Source organism: Lissotriton helveticus, chromosome 9 (assembly GCF_964261635.1).
Source record: "Lissotriton helveticus chromosome 9, aLisHel1.1, whole genome shotgun sequence".
Lineage (NCBI taxonomy): Eukaryota > Metazoa > Chordata > Amphibia > Caudata > Salamandridae > Lissotriton > Lissotriton helveticus.
Genome location: NC_136070.1, coordinates 143,285,981 through 143,305,184, shown reverse-complemented (window position 1 = coordinate 143,305,184; position 19,204 = coordinate 143,285,981). Strand labels below are relative to the sequence as shown.

Below are 19,204 nucleotides of genomic sequence, written 5' to 3'. Positions count from 1 at the left end.
TCACCAACACTAGGTCCTTTAACTGTCCGTGAGCCTGATTCCACTGACGTGCCAAGCACTCTTGAAGCGGACGCACATGTTTTCTATTTCTATTTAGGGGGTTTTGTAAAGCGCTTGGTGACGCACAGCGGCGTGTCCCCGCGCTGAGGCATGTAGCCTCGCGTGCGGGACTATGAAGATGCAGGAGGCCATCATGCCTATCAACTGCATGAACACTCTTGCTGGAAGCGAGTGTCGCGGTCTGAACTTCTGGATGAGCGACTGAATGCTGTTGATCCTCACAGGATTCGGCTGAGCCGTGGCCGCCAGAGTATCTATCGTCGCGCCCAGATACTGCCACACATGGGCTGGCTGAAGGTGCGATTTGGGATAATTTAGTGAGAAGCCCAGACTGTGAAGAAGGTGAATGGTGTGGGACATGTTGACGGCGCACAGCTGGGCCGACTTTGCTTGGACAAGCCAGTCGTCCAGATAAGGGTAAACGTGAAAGTTCTGCCTTCTGAGGTGCGCAGCCACTGTCGCCAGGCATTTTGTGAACACCCTGGGCGCCGTGGTCACTCCGAAAGGTAGGACCTTGAACTGATAATGCCGACCCTGAATAGTGAATCTGAGGTATTTTCTGTGTGATGGATGTAGAGGAATGTGAAAGTATGCATCCTTGAGATCCAAGGTTGCGAGGAAGTCTCCCTGGTTGAGCAACGGAAGAACTGGCTGCAGCGTCAGCATGTGAAAGTGTTCTGAGAGAATATACTGGTTTAGGGGTCTGAGGTCCAGAATGGGTCTGAGGGACCCGTCCTTCTTCGGGATTAAGAAGTACAGGGAGTACACTCCTGTGCCTTCTTCTTCCACCGGCACGAGCTCGATTGCCCCTTTTTGCAGCATGACAAGTACCTCCTGCTGCAATAAGTGCAAATGCTCTGTGGACATAGGACGGTGTTTTGGAGGCATGTTGGGTGGAGTGGATGTTAACTCCAGACAATAACCGAACTGTATAAGTTTCCTGACCCACCTGTCTGTGGTGATGGATTTCCAGACTGGCAGGAGCTGCTGGAGTCTCCCCCCGACAGGTGTTGTGTGGTCGGGGGGCAGTGGCAGGGCGTCACTGTTTGGTGGTGGCAGAGGAACGGGAGTTGTTATTTCCACGGCCTCTGCCCTTGGCACTGTTGCCCAGATAGCCGCCTCTACTCTGCTTGGTGTAAGAGGACTGCGCTCCACCTTTAGTGTATTGCGTTTGCTGGGACATCTGGCCTCTGGAAACACCTCTATTGCCTGAGCGACGAAAAGTATTGGCCCGAAACTGTTGGGACTGGAGAGCTCCCATGGACTTTGCAGTCTCGGTATCCTTCTTTATTTTTTCCAGTGTGGTATCCACCTCAGGACCAAACAACCTATCAGGGTTGACCGGCTGATTGAGGATGGTGGTTTGTATCTCCGGCTTGAAACCGGAGATTCTGAGCCATGCCTGACGTCTCAACATCACACTGGTGTTAATGGCCCTGGCCGCGGTGTCCGCCACGTCCAGTGCACATTTAATAGAAGCGTTGGAGATGAGCTTCCCTTCCTGAATGAGCATTTCCGCCACCTCTTTATACTGATCGGGTAGATGTTGTAACAGGGTCTCTAGTGTGTCATAGTGCGCCCTGTCATATCTGGCCAAGAGTGCCTGAGTGTTTGAGATACGCCAGATATTGGCTGCTTGAGCCGCCACCCTCTTCCCTGATGCCTCCAGCACTTTAGATTCCTTGTCTGGGGGAGGAGCATCACCAGTGGTTTGCGAATTCGCCCTCTTCCGGGCATTAGAAACGACCAGAGAGTCCAATGGCAACTGGCCCTTGATGTAGGTAGGGTCTCCAGGTGCCGGCTTATTTTTTTTGCAATTCTAGGGTTGACCACCCTGGCACGTGTGGGTTCCTTAAAGATGTCTGCAGCATGTTTGAGAACCCCTTTCAACATTGGGAGAGTTTTGACAGTCTTTTCTGCTGTGGAAAAGGTATCAAAAAGGAAGTCCACGTCAACAGGGTCAGCGTGCAGCTGGACGTCGTGGTTTTTAGCCGCCCTCTCAATGAGAGCATTAAATGCCGCAGAATCCTCAGTAGCAGATGTTTTGACATTGTACACTTGAGTGTCCGGGGCAGTTTGCGGATCCCCTGGGTCCCCTGCATCTGCCCAAGAGTCCTGGTGATCCTCAGGATCAGTGTTGGCAGGAAAGTTATACTCTTCGTCATCACCTTCCCCAGCCTCCACATCTGAATAAGTGGGTGAGGGTGTGGCAACTCTAGGAGTCTGTGGAGCAAGTGGCTCAACCAGAACCGGGGAATCCGTAGAAGGCTTCTTGTGCTTCAAAGGAATCGTGTAGGACTCCAAAGGCTGCGTCGTCGTGATCTTTCTCTTGTAGAGGGTAAGTTTACCGGTGTCGGCGTCGATAAAGTGTTCCGACTGCTCCTCCATCAAGGGTTGTCGATGCTTCAAGCTCTCAAGCTGCGGAGAAGGCTTCGACCCTGCAGACCCTTGCACGGGCGCGTTGGTGACCGACCTTGGTGCGAAGGCCTTCGGTGCCACCTTCGGCGGCAACGTAAACAGGAGTGGCGTCGAAGACTTTGGCGTTTTGGCAGCCTGCTTCGGGGTGGAAGCATCCTTCGGATCGACCGCGGAAGCCTTGTTCCTGATGCGTTGCAGTGAGTCCGACACCTGCTTCGTAAAGGAAGCGGACGGTTTTGTCGACCCGACAGACGTCCTCGGTCCACCAGCGTGTGACGACTCGAGCGTCGATGTCTTGGTCTTCTCCGGCCGAGGCACAGGAGCAGCTTTCTTAGGTGCGCCGTGTCCTCCTTCCGCGCCGACGGCCTTTGGCGCCGACGACTTCGGGTCGGCGGCCTTGACTCCCGGGGTTGGGGCCCCAGCCTTCGGCTCGACGCCCTTGTTCGATTTTGGATCCACGCCCTTGACCGACTTTGGCTCGACGCCTTTGGTCGACTTCACTGGGTCGACAGCCTTCTTCGGCTTCGGCCGCCCCGACATATCGGAAGCCGAGGAGGAGGCCAGAGGGACAGACGTCTTCTGTTTCGTTGGCGTCTCCATCACTTTAGGTTTCGTCGACACCGAGGGTTTTACTTTCGGTTTCGTTTTGACGACCGGCGGCTCCGCAGAAGTGTCCGTAGCCGGGCCCGCAGGCGAGGCCGTGGATTTGGGTGCAAGTTCTTGGGTAAGGCGGTGTGGCGATCCCGCGACCTGAGACTTAGTGATTGTTCGAACGGGGCATACCTCTTCGCCTGAGCTATCTTCCATGGCCCCATAGGCCTCATTGTCGTCTCCTACCTCGTCCACGACTTCTTCTGCATCGAGCGCTTCGACATCCGCGTCGTAGTCGATCTCCTCCGCAGGATGTGAAATCTGCAGATGAACTTCTTGTTCATCGGCGTCTTCTCTCTCGAAGATGTCCACCGGTGCCGGGGCCGACTGCTGGGCCTCCAGTCGCGCCACGCGCCGAAGCCGAATCGTCTTCTTCGATCGAAACCGGGAACAAGCCATACAGGCGGCTTCATCGCGGTCTGGCGACAGGCACTTGTTGCACACTGGGTGGACGTCGATGTGGGGATACTTCGATCCACACACGGGACATTTCTTGAACGGGCTCCGTTCCATGATGTGTCGTTGAAAGTCTTGCTGCGTCGACTGGGCCTCGAGCACCAAAGAGTCACGCGACTCCTCGGGACGTCCGACTCGGGTACTGAGCCGGAACAGAGTTGGGCACCGAGCGCAAAAACAATACCGACGGTATAGGAAAAGGCCTTCAGGCCTTAAGAAAGTCTATATCGATTCCGAACTGGAGATAACGAATATACATCCGAACCCAAAGGCGGAAAAAAACTATCTGGGGATGGAGTCGATGCCCATGCGCACTGTAGTCCAGGGGAGGAGCCACCTATCTCGTGATACTTTGAAGACTCTTCCAGGACAACAATGTGCAATCATCCGGACCCAACACTAGGCGGCGATCTATGCTATAGATATGAATTCAGCAGCCCACATGCCTCGAACACCTTTCTATTTCAGTAGCGAGTAAGAAACTGTTATTTTCCACAATAAGCTTCAGTCTTTTAGCACCAACAAGCCACATTTGGTGATAGAACAATCTACAAGTCAAAATAATATTATCAGTAAACAAATTGAATGACGGGTCTCCAACTGATTGTTAAAGCAAGGTAGTAGAGTTTTTTTCTCAATGTAAAATTAAAAAATGAAAACACTGGACTGCAAAGAACAGCCAAAGGTGCACAAGAATCTGCTCACTTTTAGGAGTTACACGTTACAGGATAGAAGTAGCTGAGTGAGATGAGCCAACCTTGGGTGCTAAACTAAGAGATTTCAACTTCCCAAGAGGGAGCTAGTGTAGGAGACTACGATCTGTGTTTTTTGCTAGTAACACCTGCGAGTTACAATGTGATCTATAGGTGCTGTCGATGGTGAGGGAGGCCAAGTAAGAAGTTGTCATCACAGCCCATCTTGAAAGACAATATGGAGTCCAGACTTCTTTTATGGTCAGAATGGTAGAGAATAATTTTCAATACAACTCAGAGATGCAAATTAGAGGATTTGCAGCGGTAAGCTGAGATCCAGAACTCATCCAATCCACATAAAGCTACCCTCCTGAGTTTCTATGTCCTGGAATAGGTGCTAAGGCAGGCACAAATGCCTCAAGCTAGTGGCCTTGGGAGCCAAGGAGTCTACTCTCTAGTCAGAAGCACCTCTGATCTTCTTCGAATCAACTTGCATAATTCAACTTGCATAATTCAACTATCTCCAGCTTAGAAACATATAGCATGGGATGCTGTTGAATTTGAGGCATTATATGCAACCTTTGTTAGGGTATGAAAACCCTAAAAACATTGTGGCCCGTGATATCTAATCACATGCCGCTACAGAAGGACACATACAATTGAGGAATGCTAATCTACATGCCAGATGCTTCACTGTAAAAGCACAATGTGGTTCATGAATTCAGATTTCAATATAATGCAGATTTAGTGAGGGAAAAATACAATTAAATAAAAATATAGATACTAATGAAGGTGTAATTTAGTGGGATGGCATACCCGTAGCCTTTTTCATATACAAGTTAACCAAACAAAAAAGTAAATCATAGAACACTCAGCATTTTTTATGTTACATTATTGACACTATACTGTACGTATACAGCTTTAACCACTGTGATGTTGGTTTGATCACATCTATAGCACACATAATAAAAAACAAAAACTACAAAACTACAAACATCTTTATTTTGACATTATTTAGGTATGTCTCAACACTTTTCAAAGTCTGCACATGACCAACATTCTAAAAGATGATGAAGGTCAAAGACCTGCCAGTCGAGAACACAGAAACATGTTACATGTAGTGTCAAAGACTTTCCAAAGACTTTCCATCTGTGCTCTGAAAGATGTATTCACTGCAGTTTCAAGAATGCTTTAGGTTGAACACCTTATGCTGAAGAGCAGGGTCCTCTTTATTCTGGTTTATCCCACAGCTTTTTTTGTGTCCAATAGTAATACGATTTATGGGCAATTATAAACTGTAAAAAGCTTATTTTGCACATTTTGGGCATTCCTGTTATCAATTGGGTCGAATAAAGCTTCATAGTGCATGCTTCAGCATCTGCCGCCTCTGTAACAGGGAGTAGAGATTGGTAAGCAGTTCCTCTGTCGAACGCTTGAGATTTTCCCGTTTTCCTCTGGATGGTGATTTCAATGCTCCACATCCATCAAACAGGCACAAAAGGCTCAAGAAGAGATGGAGCCGCTTTACCTCTATCCGTGGGTTGCATAAGAAACATCTGCCCGAAGGTAACATTTTGTGTTACCACCCTGGTCTACGAGGTGGTGTATGACGCTAGGGGCTTTCCTCCTTCTTGCTCGGTTGAAGCACCTTCTTCTGAGTCACGGCCTCCAAGTATTTTTGTCTCAGAGGCGGAAGCTGTTCAAAAAGGTCAAAGCCCAGAGGAGACTCAATATTGGGAAGCTTGAAGTAGAGCAGATGTCTTTTCAAAACCTGAATACAGTGAAAACAAAAGAAGGAAATGTTAACCCTCTACAACCATTTGGGAGATTCCTTAATACTGTTTCTATACCAGTCCATTTTTGGGCTAGGAAGTCAGCCACTGGAAAGGTCCAAGGTATACCCTTGACTGGTCAATGAAGAACTTAACACAGCCCACAAGAACATCTAAACACAGTGGGCCTCTTTTTAAAGATCTTCCTATCCACAATAGGTTGGTCATTATGAACGTACCTCATCTGTAAGTAGCCAGGTCTTCCTCAACATACTCTTCCGAGCAGCGTCCACCTCCTGAAAAGAGAAGTGCATTATATTGATTAATGGCCCTCTCCACAGAAAAGAGTAAAACATTGCGGAGATGTGGCGACCAGAGCGATCTCTCCATCAGGAACTACTTTTAAAGTCACTAGATGTCACAGCTGATTACAAACCCATTGCCCAACTTATTAAATGAATGTTCTTGATCTTGCACAATAACTGGGCAACAGCAGTTTGCCAGCCTAAGAAATGCATGTACTGACGAATCCAACCTGAAGAAGAGGCTCTTTTGTATTCTGAGATGAGATCTGCCTGGTCTTCCCTAAAAATGACATTTTCTGCTGAAAATGCTGTTAAGATTCGTCAGTGTTTTGCCCCTTAGAAAAGGACAGCCTCATGCGACTTTTCCCATAACTTCCACTCAACACCGTTTCTTCGTGCCCTCCCATCTTTCTCGGTCCAACCTTTATTTCTGCCACCTCTACTCTTGTTCAATGTCTTCTCTGTAGGCTGCTTTACATCTTTTAAAACCATTTTCCTTGATTGCCTTAGTGCTCCAAACTTCCTCCTGTTTCTATGCATCGTCGCCCTGCTCTGGTCAGGGAGAAAGGGAAAAACAGACTGCCACAACCTTGTTCACTTATGCATTTCCTTTTCTGCTTTTTGCTCGTCCACATTTGGTTTGGTTTTAGCCAAGACTTATCAATTTCAGTAAAATTATATAATTCATATACTTAGTTATGCAGGTGTTTGTCACCCATTCGTCCGTTGTGTCACTTACATTTTGTTCCACCAACTACAGCAAACAGGGTGGGGCAATGGGTCACTGTGAAGGAGGGCATTCTGCTGTTTGACAAGCAGCACATACAGAAGTAGATCCCTTCGGTGCCAGGGGCTACTATGGCAAAGAAAGCTTTCTGAGATCGATACAATGTTTTTGCCTTTTCCCTTTTTTTAAAAAATTATTTGCGGCGACCAGGCAGCTCCCACAACAATTATATTTTTTAAAGCAATTGCAAAACAAGCACTGGCAAAGCTAAAAGGCTGACAATCAATATCAGCCTGATTTGGCTCTGCCACGGTTTGTTAAAAATGAAACTAATTGAACGTGTTATACTTTACTATTTGGGAAAAGTGAGAGGTTTTCGAGCTTTTCTACACAGACTGAAGATATGAACCAGTTACCTGTGCTACTGGGTCCTGCGAGAAGATGAAACTGTTCATATGGGCCACAGCAACAGCATAGAGGATGGGGCACCTGCTCTGTCGCAGAGCACTGGTCATCAATGTTCGAAAATAAAGCCGTAAGAGGTCAAGGCAGTCCTCGGGCGGTGAGGTGTATCTCTCCAGTGGGATGAAACACTAAGAAAGGAGACAAATGTCCTTGATTACAGATCAGCTGAAACAGATAAAGAGCATCCACTTCCCCCAAAGCCAACTCTAAACCACTTACTTTTCCTTAATGTTAACCAATCATTACACTGACTATATTGTGTTGCCAAAGACACCAGATTAATATAGCATTAATTATTTACTGATTTATAGCTATCTGCTATAAACTCTACATTACTGATTAATTATCAGATGTGCTATGAAACAGAGCAGGGACAGTGCGTCCAGCTCTACAGCGCACTAAGGGTCTCATTTAAAACTTGGCTACGGGGAAACCCTGCGGTAAACTTGTGGTCCCATTTCCCACTTAGAGGTGAGGGGAGTACCAAGCTTCCACCAGAGCAGGCATGGCAATTTTAGGGTTTAATTGGGTAAAATTAAAAGATTACTGAGCGAACCACTGCATCATGGGCACCTGCACGGTACTCAGCTCTGCCTTAAGAGCCTCCGCCACACTGACAGCAAAACTTTTGTCAAACACATGGGTATATCACAATATGGCGCATGGTCCTCTGCAGGTGGAAACAAGGGCCGCCACCTGCATGCCGATACGCTCCACTAAAGTCAAAATTAGACCCTCTGCGTTTGGTTGCAAAAGCAGATATTGCGTATAGGTATTATACCAATGTATTAGCAAAACATTAGGTTGCCATTCCACTCTATCATGAGGAAATATATAGATAGCACACACTCCATACTAACAATAACATCTAGGAAAGCCTGACCAACAGAATTTCAGGCAAATACTAAAATAATAGAGCACTGGAAGAACAAAGACAGGTCTGAATTATATATTTGACAAGGATGTGACTGCTAAAAATGATAGTCAATCAATGTTCGGCTACAACAAATTTATTTCAATTCCTAAATATGTCTTCGTATACATGAATTGAAAGTACAATAAGATATGTTAATATTTACGCATGCCATTCGTGTAGAGGGAACAGTATATTGTATATTACTGACTTCTTGGTCGGACGACTAGGAAAGTAGTTACAAAGCAATTAAAAAGGGTCACAATTTAATGCAAGTGAGGCAAAACATTCACATTGGCATGCTACATCTAAAAGTGCTTGCATGTTATTCATAGCAATATTGAATTATCTTTCTAATAAATCTCAATAAACGTATACTTTTATCGTTTCCACCAGCAATGGACGCAATGACACTGCAGTAATTAACAATCAAGCCACTTTGGAAAAAATATCTTACCTCCTGTAGCGAGATTCCAAGAGATCGTAAGGTGCTGATGTGCTCCCCAAACAGTAGCCGCCGCATCTGAACACTGAATCGTCTCTGGAGGGGTATAAGTATAAAAGCTCCAAAAAGGGGATCTCCAAAAGAGACCGCTTCAAATTGTTCCAGGAGGTTGACGTACAGGTCATAGAATGAAAACAGTCCAGGCAGAGGTATGTCCAACTCTAGAGCATCAAGCGCCTTTGGCTGACAGTATAAGGAGAGAAGTGCAGCTGTGTAGCTATGAACAGGTCCTTCTAAGAATAGGTCCCCACCTGTAAGAAAAACACAGGCAAGTCGAGCCAGTTTGGCAGCTGCAGGAATATCATGAAGGACTCCAACACGCCAGGTTTCCAGAAGCAAAATCCACTCGAGGTTTCGAGTCACTGTATTCACCAAATCCGGTGGAAGCGAGTTGAGCATCGTACCACGTGTCTCAGCATTGGCCACTTTGTTATAAAGAAGGATCAGAGGGAGAAAAGGCCAGTCAGAAGGCAGGCTGGGACCTTTGACCTCAGGAAGTAGCATGGACTGGATGAGATGGGTTTGTCCTCTGTAAACAGCCTGTGACCGGTTCAGAGCTAGTTCTAAGTGCGAAAAATGACCAAGATAGCAAGCACGAATGGAGGGGAGCTGCTGATAAGCCTCTTTCAGAAGACCTCCTCGGCTCAGGTTTGGTGAGATAGATGTCGCAGAACCAGGTGTTGATGGCTTTGCTCCTTGATGGATATGTAGAATGTCAGACAAGTCAGCAGCTTCAGGACCACCCACTCTGCCTTCTCTGGAATATTACACAGGTAAGAAAACAATCATTAGATATTGATATTTAAACTACAATGATATATCTATTGCTGTCATATTTTAAAGGGAAGAAACTATTCAGGATTAAAGTCAACTGAGGAGGTGTGTCATCAATGTATGTGGTAATATTTGTGTAAGCCCTCAAAAGTAAGCCTGGGCAGTGAACTTCGCACCGTTCGCGGAGTTTGCAGAGTTTTCTGCACTCCGCGGAGCACATTGAGTGCAGAAAATTCTGCTTCGCGATGTGCAGCAGAGTTTTTTCCCTGCTCTGGATTGCAAATGGTACGTTTGTGATCGTGAACAGTACGTTCTCGAGTGCGAGCTGCCACTTGGGTAGAATTTCTACCAGCACAAACTGCAGTTCGCACTGCACTCCGCCACTTGTGTAACTTCCCGGAGGTATTTAGTAACTTCGCGGAATTCCGCGTAGCAAAACTCCACGAACTACCCCCAGGCCTACTCAAAAGATAGATACTGGTGGGTCCAATGTTTGTCCAGAAGTGCCAGCCATGGCAGATTTAAGTATTTACAATGATTTTATTACATTTATCTCAGGGGATTATCCAGTAAGCGTGGCCTGCCTCCGGTATTTGTGAATCAACGATGGGCAACTCAGAGTTGAATGATTTACGAAGAAAAACCAATAATAAATGGATTAGTTGATATTAAATAAAAATGTGTTGGCAGACAACAATGGAGAACACGGCTTTCTTAATTAATGCACCAGAATCCAAAGAAGTGCTTTGCTCTGGTCAACTCAGGAGACTAGGAAGCAGTTTTGCAGATTACCAGCTGCATTATATCACAAAGAAAGATTCCCTGCACCTTCAGAGACTTTAGGAATGGCATAGCAGAAAGATATGCAATGCAGAGCACTGGAAAAAGACTATTTATGGTGCTATTGTCAAAGAAATAAAACCAAACACGACATACATTTTCAAAGGTGTATGGCCTTATTAAGAAGCTGGCAGGAGATGCACTTGCCTGTATAACGGCAAAACACCTCACCACTGCCACCCTAGCAAAGGACAGCCTATTTAGAGCTACTCACCTGATTGGCATTATCTCTTTTCTGACAGTGCATCAGTTGTGTGGCAGTTGCGGCAAAGCAGATCACAATTTGGTTGTGGCTCAGCAGTCACACTTTTTGCTATTCCAAAGCCAGGGTTGTTTCTGAAAAGCTATAGGGCAATGTTCCTGGTGCACAGGGACTTTTCTGTCTATGCATCAGAGACGTTATTAGGTCTGGCCTTTAGGAATGCTTAAGCTATTTCATCAGACTATTGTATTCCATAAAAGCCATACATACTATATATGTACATATACAGAGGGGCATTTGGTCAGCTGACTTCATCCACTGGTCCGTTTAACTGTCATTCACATTTTACTTCCGCCCACCAAAACACGGGTCAATGGGTCAACCCACTGGCTCCCTTCACTGAGAGGGACTCCACAATGCCTGTGCACATTGCTTGCATCCACCTATTGCTATGAAATAACAAATACAAAATAATTTCTTAATCTTCAGGGAAAAAGCTAATTCAAAGAGCACTTTTTCATCTTATTTACTTTTATATTTTGTTAAATACTGGTTATTTTGTATGCAACTCGGGTGTCAATGTCATCTCCTTTTTATAGCAGGAGTATATAGTGACATTGTTACATTGTAGCTGCCTGAAATTTGAATACTTCTAAAGGTGAGGATTTATCTGATAATAAAATGCATGGCACAACTCAATGGGCTGGTTTTTGTTTTGTTTTATCTTAACAAAAACAAATCACTACTAAAAAAGTCACATCAGTGAATGTTTTTTTAAATTTAGAATATTTATGCAAGCATATAGCAGCCATGTTTAGGTGGTAGCAGATGCTCTTTTTTCATTTTTGTGCCACATGCTTGCAATAAAAAAAATAGTAAATACCAATTGATCCAGTTTGCAAAGCCAGGACTTTTAGCTCAGTCAATCCGTATTCTCTTTTGGGAATGCCATACCTTACATGGTCGTGCCATGCAGGAAAAAAAAATCACTGACTCTGCTGCCAGGTCAAGGATTTTCAACAGAAAAACTAGTGGAGACTCCACCATCAAAAATCCTGCAGTTCCACACCTCTAAATGGGGCACTGAACTGCTGATTTAACTGAGCAGGAGCCTTGCAACTTTATGTCCCTTCTGCAAACCCTAAATGACCCATTTTCTGCTTTACAGGTGCAAGTATTCTAACGTTGTGTAATGTGTCATCCACAGCACCCTTTCAGCATTAGACATGTATGGTGATCAGCAGCTATAGACTGAGGGAAAATTAGGCCACCGCCTTACACACAAATGAGGGCAGGCCTGCAGCACAAACCTGCTGTGATGAAAACAGCATAAAAAAATACAAGAACATTTAGATGGTTACAGCATATGTAGTCTCATCTGTTCAGTCCTTTCGCCATCTATGCTTGGTTCATGGCTGTATAGCAGCTGTAAGAATGCTAATGCACCATTAAAACACATGGAGAAATCAAAATCAAATCCGAATCGTACATCCAGCACATAACTGGGGACTTGTAAAGGAAATGCCAGGATGAAACCTAAATATGACTCACACGTAACTGCACTTCTCCAATATTGCTATCTTTCATAGATTATTATGCTTGAATTTCCATGTCATCAGGGTGGGAACCCTTCGTAAACAATGTTAGCATATCACAGCACATTTTCACTAAACACTGAAAAATAAAAAACAGATGTATCCGATTTGCCTCATTATGCACGACCCAAACGCCAGCCAGTCACAGTTCTAGATCCTGCTTCTAAGAGTCAGACAGCTGGTTAATTAGCTCTGGTGTGAAGGCACACAAGGGGCAAGATGTGCACAAAACGCACAAAAAGATAAATGTAGACCCTGCACAGGAAGAGGTTACAGCACAAAAGACAACCTTAGAGAGTGACCCAAAGTGGTAAAAAAAAGATCAACTATGGCAGGACATTTACAAGCGAGGTATATACACCCTATGCTGACAGTGACAATGAGCACTTTTAGAAGAGAAGTGTTGAAGGATTCAACGAAAAATCAACCGTCTACAAGAAATATGCCGTCAACGAAGAAATCACCGTCAGCAAGGCAGTCGATGAGGAAGTAGAGGATGTCAGACACAGATATTGTCGACAAAGGAAAAATCCATGGTGACTGAAATGCCTTTCGCGAGAGAAATGCCACTGAGGAGAGAGTTACCATCAAAGAAAAAAAGAAAAAATTATGAAATCCGTCAGCAAGGGGGTTAATGATGCAGAGAAGGGATTTTGGTTCATTAGAAACAATAGAACCCATCTTGCAAACTCTCTCCAGTTCCACTGCAGCCGCGGAGGAGCAGAGTCACCTACTGCAGGATTGTCAAGAAGGCAATGATCAAGATTTGAATCAAATAGAGGCTTCCATGATGAAGTCATAGAAGAAGGGGAAGCAACTTACTCAGGAGAGTAGAATTTTCAATATATTGATGATGATTATGAATATCCAGAGCAATTCATCTATAAGGAACCGCAACGGCAGAAATCACCAAAGATTATTCAAGGGAAAATAGGAGATGAATGGGTACATCCTTCAGAAAGGCTAGTGCAGGTTCCAATGCAAATGCTGGCTCGTTGCACGATATGATCGCTGCTATCTCTTAGAGGCTTCCACCATAGCCAGCGAAGAATGAGTGTTGTCAAAAACTCCACAGCCGCCAATATTGCAACTTGCTAAGTTGCACTTGCTGGCAGGCCATAGTGATCAAGAAACAAGAAAGATTCAGCGCTATTGGAAGGCCCCTGTGGGGGAAAGGTGGCACCGCCGAGGAGTGACAGGGGAGGAGGAATGGCCCAAACATCAAAAAACATGGCTCATGTTGGCATCTGGGGTAGCAAAGAGAAATATAGCGAGGGCTTAGGAGGCAGTTGAATCTCCCAGATGAGCGGACTGGGAGACTAATCTGGTTTGGTGTCAGCAGGCCGAGAAACTGATCTATCAGAGCCTTAGATGCCCTAGAAAATGAGATATGGCATGGTGAACTTGGGTCGAGTACAGGAATCGATAATGCTACACCTAAAGGACAGCTGATATTGGCGGGGTAGCGTCTCTAAGATGGTAATTGGGAACAATGGTGAAATGTGTCTTTACTGTGGTGATGGGGTCTATCGGCATGATGAACAAGTTACTAACCTTCGGTAACGATATATCTGTAAGAAACATAGGTAAGTTATAGATTCCTTACCTTAGAATTATCCCCTGGCGTGAGCATGGATCCGGAAAGTTTTTCATCAGCAGTAACCCTGAGCATCGGAAGGTGGCGTCGGTCGACTCCGCGTTCGTCATCGGCGTCGTGGTCGCCGGGATGACATCTCAGTAGCTACATAGACCCCGCCCTCGCGCGCGGACGTCAGTTCTGTACACGACTTTCCATGCCAGAAGCGCAGAGCCATGCAAGACACTGACCACTGGTGCAAAAAACTAGGGCCTGAAAGGAAGTCCTTAACCCTAGAAGTCAGTTCGCAGAACGTGGAGGATGGGTGGGGCAGTAAGGAATCTATAACTAACCTATGTTTCTTACAGATATATCATTACCGAAGGTAAGTAACTTGTTCATCTGAAAGAAATAGTTACTTATAGATTCCTTACCTTAAAATAGATACTCCAGCAATACCAACCCCGAAGGTGGGTCTGCTAACCAAGTTCATACCAGAAAGTTCTGGAGAACAGAACGGCCAAAGAAGCCGTCTCTCAGGACTTAACTGTCCAGGCAGAAGTGTTTGGTGAACATGTGCAGCGATGCCCACGTAGCTGCCTGACAGATGTCATTTAGGGGGACTCCTCGTCCCAAAGCAGTAGTCTCTGCCATCGCCCTGGTGGAATAGGTGCTCAGCCCCACTGGAGGCTCCTTCTTTGCCAAAGAATAGCAGGCTTTGATGCACAGAATGACCCACCTGGAGATGGTACGTTTCTGCACTGCCGACCTTTCTCAGCGCCCACATAACCAACAAACAGCTGGTCGACCACCCGGAATTGTTTGGTGCGATCCAAGTAGAAGGAAAGCGCGCAATTTGGATCCTGATGGCGTAGCCTCTCTTCCTCTTTCGAAGGATGCGGAGGTAGAAAGAAGGTGGGCAAAGTGATAGTTTGGCCAATGTGGAAAGAACTAACCACCTTGGGAAGAAAGGAAGGTCTAGTTCTAAGGACAACCTTGTCCGGATGGACAGCCAGAAAGAGAGGCTTGGAAAAAAGGGCTTGTAGCTCACTCACCCTGCGTGCAGAGGTGATGGCCTCCAGAAAGGCAGTTTTCATAGTGAGAAGTATGAGATGACAGTTATGTAGCGGCTCAAAGGGAGCGCACATAAGATAGGTAAGAACCAAGTTCAAGTCCCACTGAGGCATTACAAAGGGAACAGGAGAAAATAGATGAGTAATGACCTTAAGGAATCTATTTACAACAGAGGACTTGAAAAGAGAAGGTTGATCAGGAAGCCTAAGGAAGGCTGAAATGGCCGAGAGGTAGCCCTTAAGAGTGCCCTGAGAGGAGCCCTAATCAGACCCCCCAGGATATAGCGGCATGGATTAGCAAATTTAGCGGCACAAAAAAGGAAATTTAGCGGCACAAATATGGAAATTTAGCGGCAATTTTGCGGCATTTTTTTGGGCCATTTTTCCTACAACAAACACAGATATCTTTGTTTTTGAGTTATTTAGCAACATGAAGCTATGAGACTCTATTGCTGCTGCTTTCTGTCCCGAAGGGAGACAAGAGAAGGCACGAGCGTAAAGGCACGAGCGTACAGGAGATGTGCACGCGTACGGACAGGAGATGTGCTTACCATACGCATTTACATCTCCTGTCCCCGGAGGCTGGCAGTGCCTTCAAACTCTTTTATGCAACAAGACTTCATGGGGTCATGTATTAGCCCATTTTATATCCTTACTAGGGAACCCCCGGATTTCAGATATTCCAAGTAGCTTACGTTCTAGTCATTGAAACATACAGATGTACTCAAAAAAGTAAGCACATTGTGAACATCCACACAGAAAACACAAGGAGAGCAAAAAAATCACGCCGTCCCTCTCTCTCTCGCCGTCCCTCTCTCACCGTCTCTCACGCTGTCCCTCTCTCTCTCACCATCTCTCACGCCGTCCCTCTCTCTCTCACCATCTCTCACGCCGTCCCTCTCTCTCACCATCTCTCACGCCGTCCCTCTCTCTCACCATCTCTCACGCCGTCCCTCTCTCTCTCGCCGTCCCTCTCTCACCGTCTCTCACGCCGTCCCTCTCTCTCTCACCATCTCTACCCCGGTTCTCTCTCTCACCATCTCTCACGCCGTCCCTCTCTCTCACCATCTCTCATGCCGTCCCTCTCTCTCTCGCCGTCCCTCTCTCTCACCATCTCTCACGCCGTCCCTCTCTCTCTCACCATCTCTCACGCCGTCCCTCTCTCTCTCACCATCTCTCACGCCGTCCCTCTCTCTCTCTCGCCGTCCCTCTCTCACCGTCTCTCACGCCGTCCCTCTCTCTCACCATCTCTACGCCGTCCCTCTCTCTCACCATCTCTACGCCGTCCCTCTCTCTCACCATCTCTCACGCCGTCCCTCTCTCTCACCATCTCTCACGCCGTCCCTCTCTCTCACCATCTCTCACGCCGTCCCTCTCTCTCTCACCATCTCTCACGCCGTCCCTCTCTCTCACCATCTCTACGCCGTCCCTCTCTCTCACCATCTCTCACGCCGTCCCTCTCTCTCTCACCATCTCTCACGCCGTCCCTCTCTCTCACCATCTCTCACGCCGTCCCTCTCTCTCTCGCCGTCCCTCTCTAACCGTCTCTCACGCCGTCCCTCTCTCTCTCACCATCTCTCACGCCGTCCCTCTCTCTCTCACCATCTCAACGCCGTCCCTCTCTCTCTCGCCGTCCCTCTCTCACCGTCTCTCACTCCGTCCCTCTCTCTCACCATCTCTACGCCGTCCCTCTCTCTCACCGTCTCTCACTCCGTCCCTCTCTCTCTCACCATCTCTCACGCCGTCCCTCTCTCTCACGCTGTCGCGCTCTCTCTCACCATCTCTCACACCGTCCCTCTCTCTCACCATCTCTCACGCCGTCCCTCTCTCAAGGTCTCTCACGCCGTCCCTCTCGCTCTCTGTCCCTCTCTCTGTCCCTCAGTCTCTGTCCCTCTCTCCGTCCTTCAGTCTGTCCCTCTCTCTGTCCCTCCGTGTCTGTCCCTCTCTCTGTCCCGCTCTGTCCCCCTCTCCCTCCCTCTGTATCCCTCTCCCTCCCTCTCCCTCCCCCTCCGTCTCCCTCCCTCTGTCTCGCCCTCTTTGTCCCTCTCTCTCGGTGTCCCTCCCTCTCTCTCGATGTCCCTCCTTCTCTATGTCCCTCCCTCTCTATGTCCCTCTCCCTCCCTCTCTCACTCCCTCCCTCCTTCTCTCTGATAGGTGTGCAGCTATCCAGCCGGCCTCATAGCCGCCGTTCGTCATCCTAATCTCAGTTAAACCCTCTTTCCTTTTCCACACCTTGGCGATAGCGCTCTGTCTCAGTAGTTCTCCTCAAGCACTTAAATGTAAAATCTTCGGGGCGTCCCAGAAGGAGCATTGCAACGCTTGTCTATAGCAGCCGCTATTATTAACCTTATCTATGGTACTGGCTCAAGAAGGATGAAAGGCTGAGTCAGCCGCATGGAATACGAGTCTCCTACGTAAATGATCAACGGCGGTGAGCTATGTTGTATCACATGGGATGGCAGAATGTATCCCGCAAGATGACCCTCTCTTAACCCCATCACTGCTGGGAGAGCGAACGACTTGTCCTGATGCAGCCATTCACAAGCGAGCGTCGCACTGAAGCCAGCATGTCCCCGCTAAAAGGGAGTATTATTTACAGGTGGTGACATTGGAGAGGAAGAAACACTATTTCCGTTCCTGGGGAAGGACGTTTCAGCCAGGGCTTTGTTTGACTCGCATCACTCTATTTAAGGAAGAAACAACATTCTGTCACATGAACAATATTGCGGCCAGTGAGAAACGTGACCTCGATTTCCAGGCCCAGGCGCAGCATTAAAACTTTACCAATGGCGTCAGACCTGAACCAGGGGGAGAGGTGCAGCTGGTGTTTCTGCTAGAAGCGAAGCCGGGTTGCATTATGGGTAAGGGAAATACCAGGCAGTATAGCCTACCTGCCTTCGGAGCAACACTGAGCAGTCTTGTCGACCTACCACAGCACTCGTCCCCAACTATTTTATTTATTTTTTCGCAGATTTATGTAGCGCAAACTCGGAAAGGAAGGGCACATTACAGCCTTTCCGAAGCGCCGTCTCAAAGCGTTCGGGGACTTTCATATATTTAGATCTCATCTCTGAAGTACTAATGGCTGGCAAAACGGCGGATTTCGCGGGCGTTTGGGCAAATATCGCGGGATTTGCGGCGTTCGGCCGATTTCGCGATTTTTTTGCAAATCGCGAAATCGCGATATCCTGGAGGGTCTGCCTAATGGGTAAAAGAAAGGAAGAACAAGTGAACTTCAGAAAGAGAGGCAGAAAGGGGATCCACAGCCTTTGCTGTGCACCATGCCACAAATTTGTTCCATCTGCACGCGTATACCGTGATAGTGGAGGGACGCTTGTCTGCCAAGATAACATTGCAGACTTCGGGAGGCAGGTCAAATTACGTCAACTGCCGCCGCTCATTCTCCAAGCAAGGAGGTGGAGGCTGGAGAGGGTTGGGTGGAGGATCGTCCCCTGCTGCTGCGACAGAAGATCCTCCCGAAGAGGCAGTCAGATCGAAGGGTCGTTGGCCATGTTGAGCAGCTCGGGATACCAGACTCTTCGTGCCCAATCCGGAGCAACAAGAATGACTTGGGCCCGGTTGCGCTTGAACTTCTTCAGCACTCTGGGCAGAAGTGGTATAGGCGGAAAGGTGTGTAGAAGACCGCAACTCCACTCGCGACAAAAAGCGTCGCCTAGCGAGTGCCACCTTGGAAATCCCAACATGCAGAATTGCTGACATTGCACGTTTTCTTCGGTGGCGAATCGATCTAACCAAGGCTCTCCACACTGTTGAAAGAGACCTTGCGCCATCTCTGAGTGAAGACGCCATTCGTGATCAATCATGCACCTGCGGCTGCTTTCGTCCGCCCTGGCGTTCAGAGAACCTGCCAGGTGTTGAACCACCAGGGATATGCCCTGATATTCCAGCCATGTCCAGAGACGAAGAGTCTCTTGACATAGGGTCCAAGACCCCACTCCACCCCACCCAGTTTGTTGCAGTACCACATGGCGGTGGTGTTGTCCGTGAACACCAGCACTACTCTTCCCCCGGACAGAGGGAAGGAATGCTTTGAGTGCAAGACGAATCGCCCGAAGCTCCAGAAGATTGATATGGAGCTCTGATCACCGCCTCCCCCATGTGACTGCCCCATCCCAGAAGTGATGCATCGGTCACCACTGTGCACTCTGGTTGAGGAAGG

At 47.4% G+C, this 19,204-nt stretch overlaps 1 protein-coding gene across 2 annotated transcripts in view; it reads right to left on the bottom strand.

Annotated features, from left to right (window-relative positions):
• Positions 1 to 5,257: 5,257 nt before the first annotated feature.
• The window catches only part of RPAP1 (RNA polymerase II associated protein 1), a 334,836-nt gene continuing 320,889 nt past the window's right edge, over positions 5,258 to 19,204 (bottom strand). For both annotated transcript variants that reach the window (XM_078659654.1, XM_078659653.1), the window contains exons 22-25: positions 8,917 to 9,721; positions 7,498 to 7,674; positions 6,289 to 6,345; positions 5,258 to 6,048 (exon numbers count right to left, since the gene is read on the bottom strand). In XM_078659654.1, the coding sequence (XP_078515780.1) occupies positions 5,890 to 6,048; positions 6,289 to 6,345; positions 7,498 to 7,674; positions 8,917 to 9,721 (1,198 nt within the window). In that variant the 3' untranslated portion in view covers positions 5,258 to 5,889. The remainder of the gene's footprint in view (positions 6,049 to 6,288; positions 6,346 to 7,497; positions 7,675 to 8,916; positions 9,722 to 19,204) is intronic.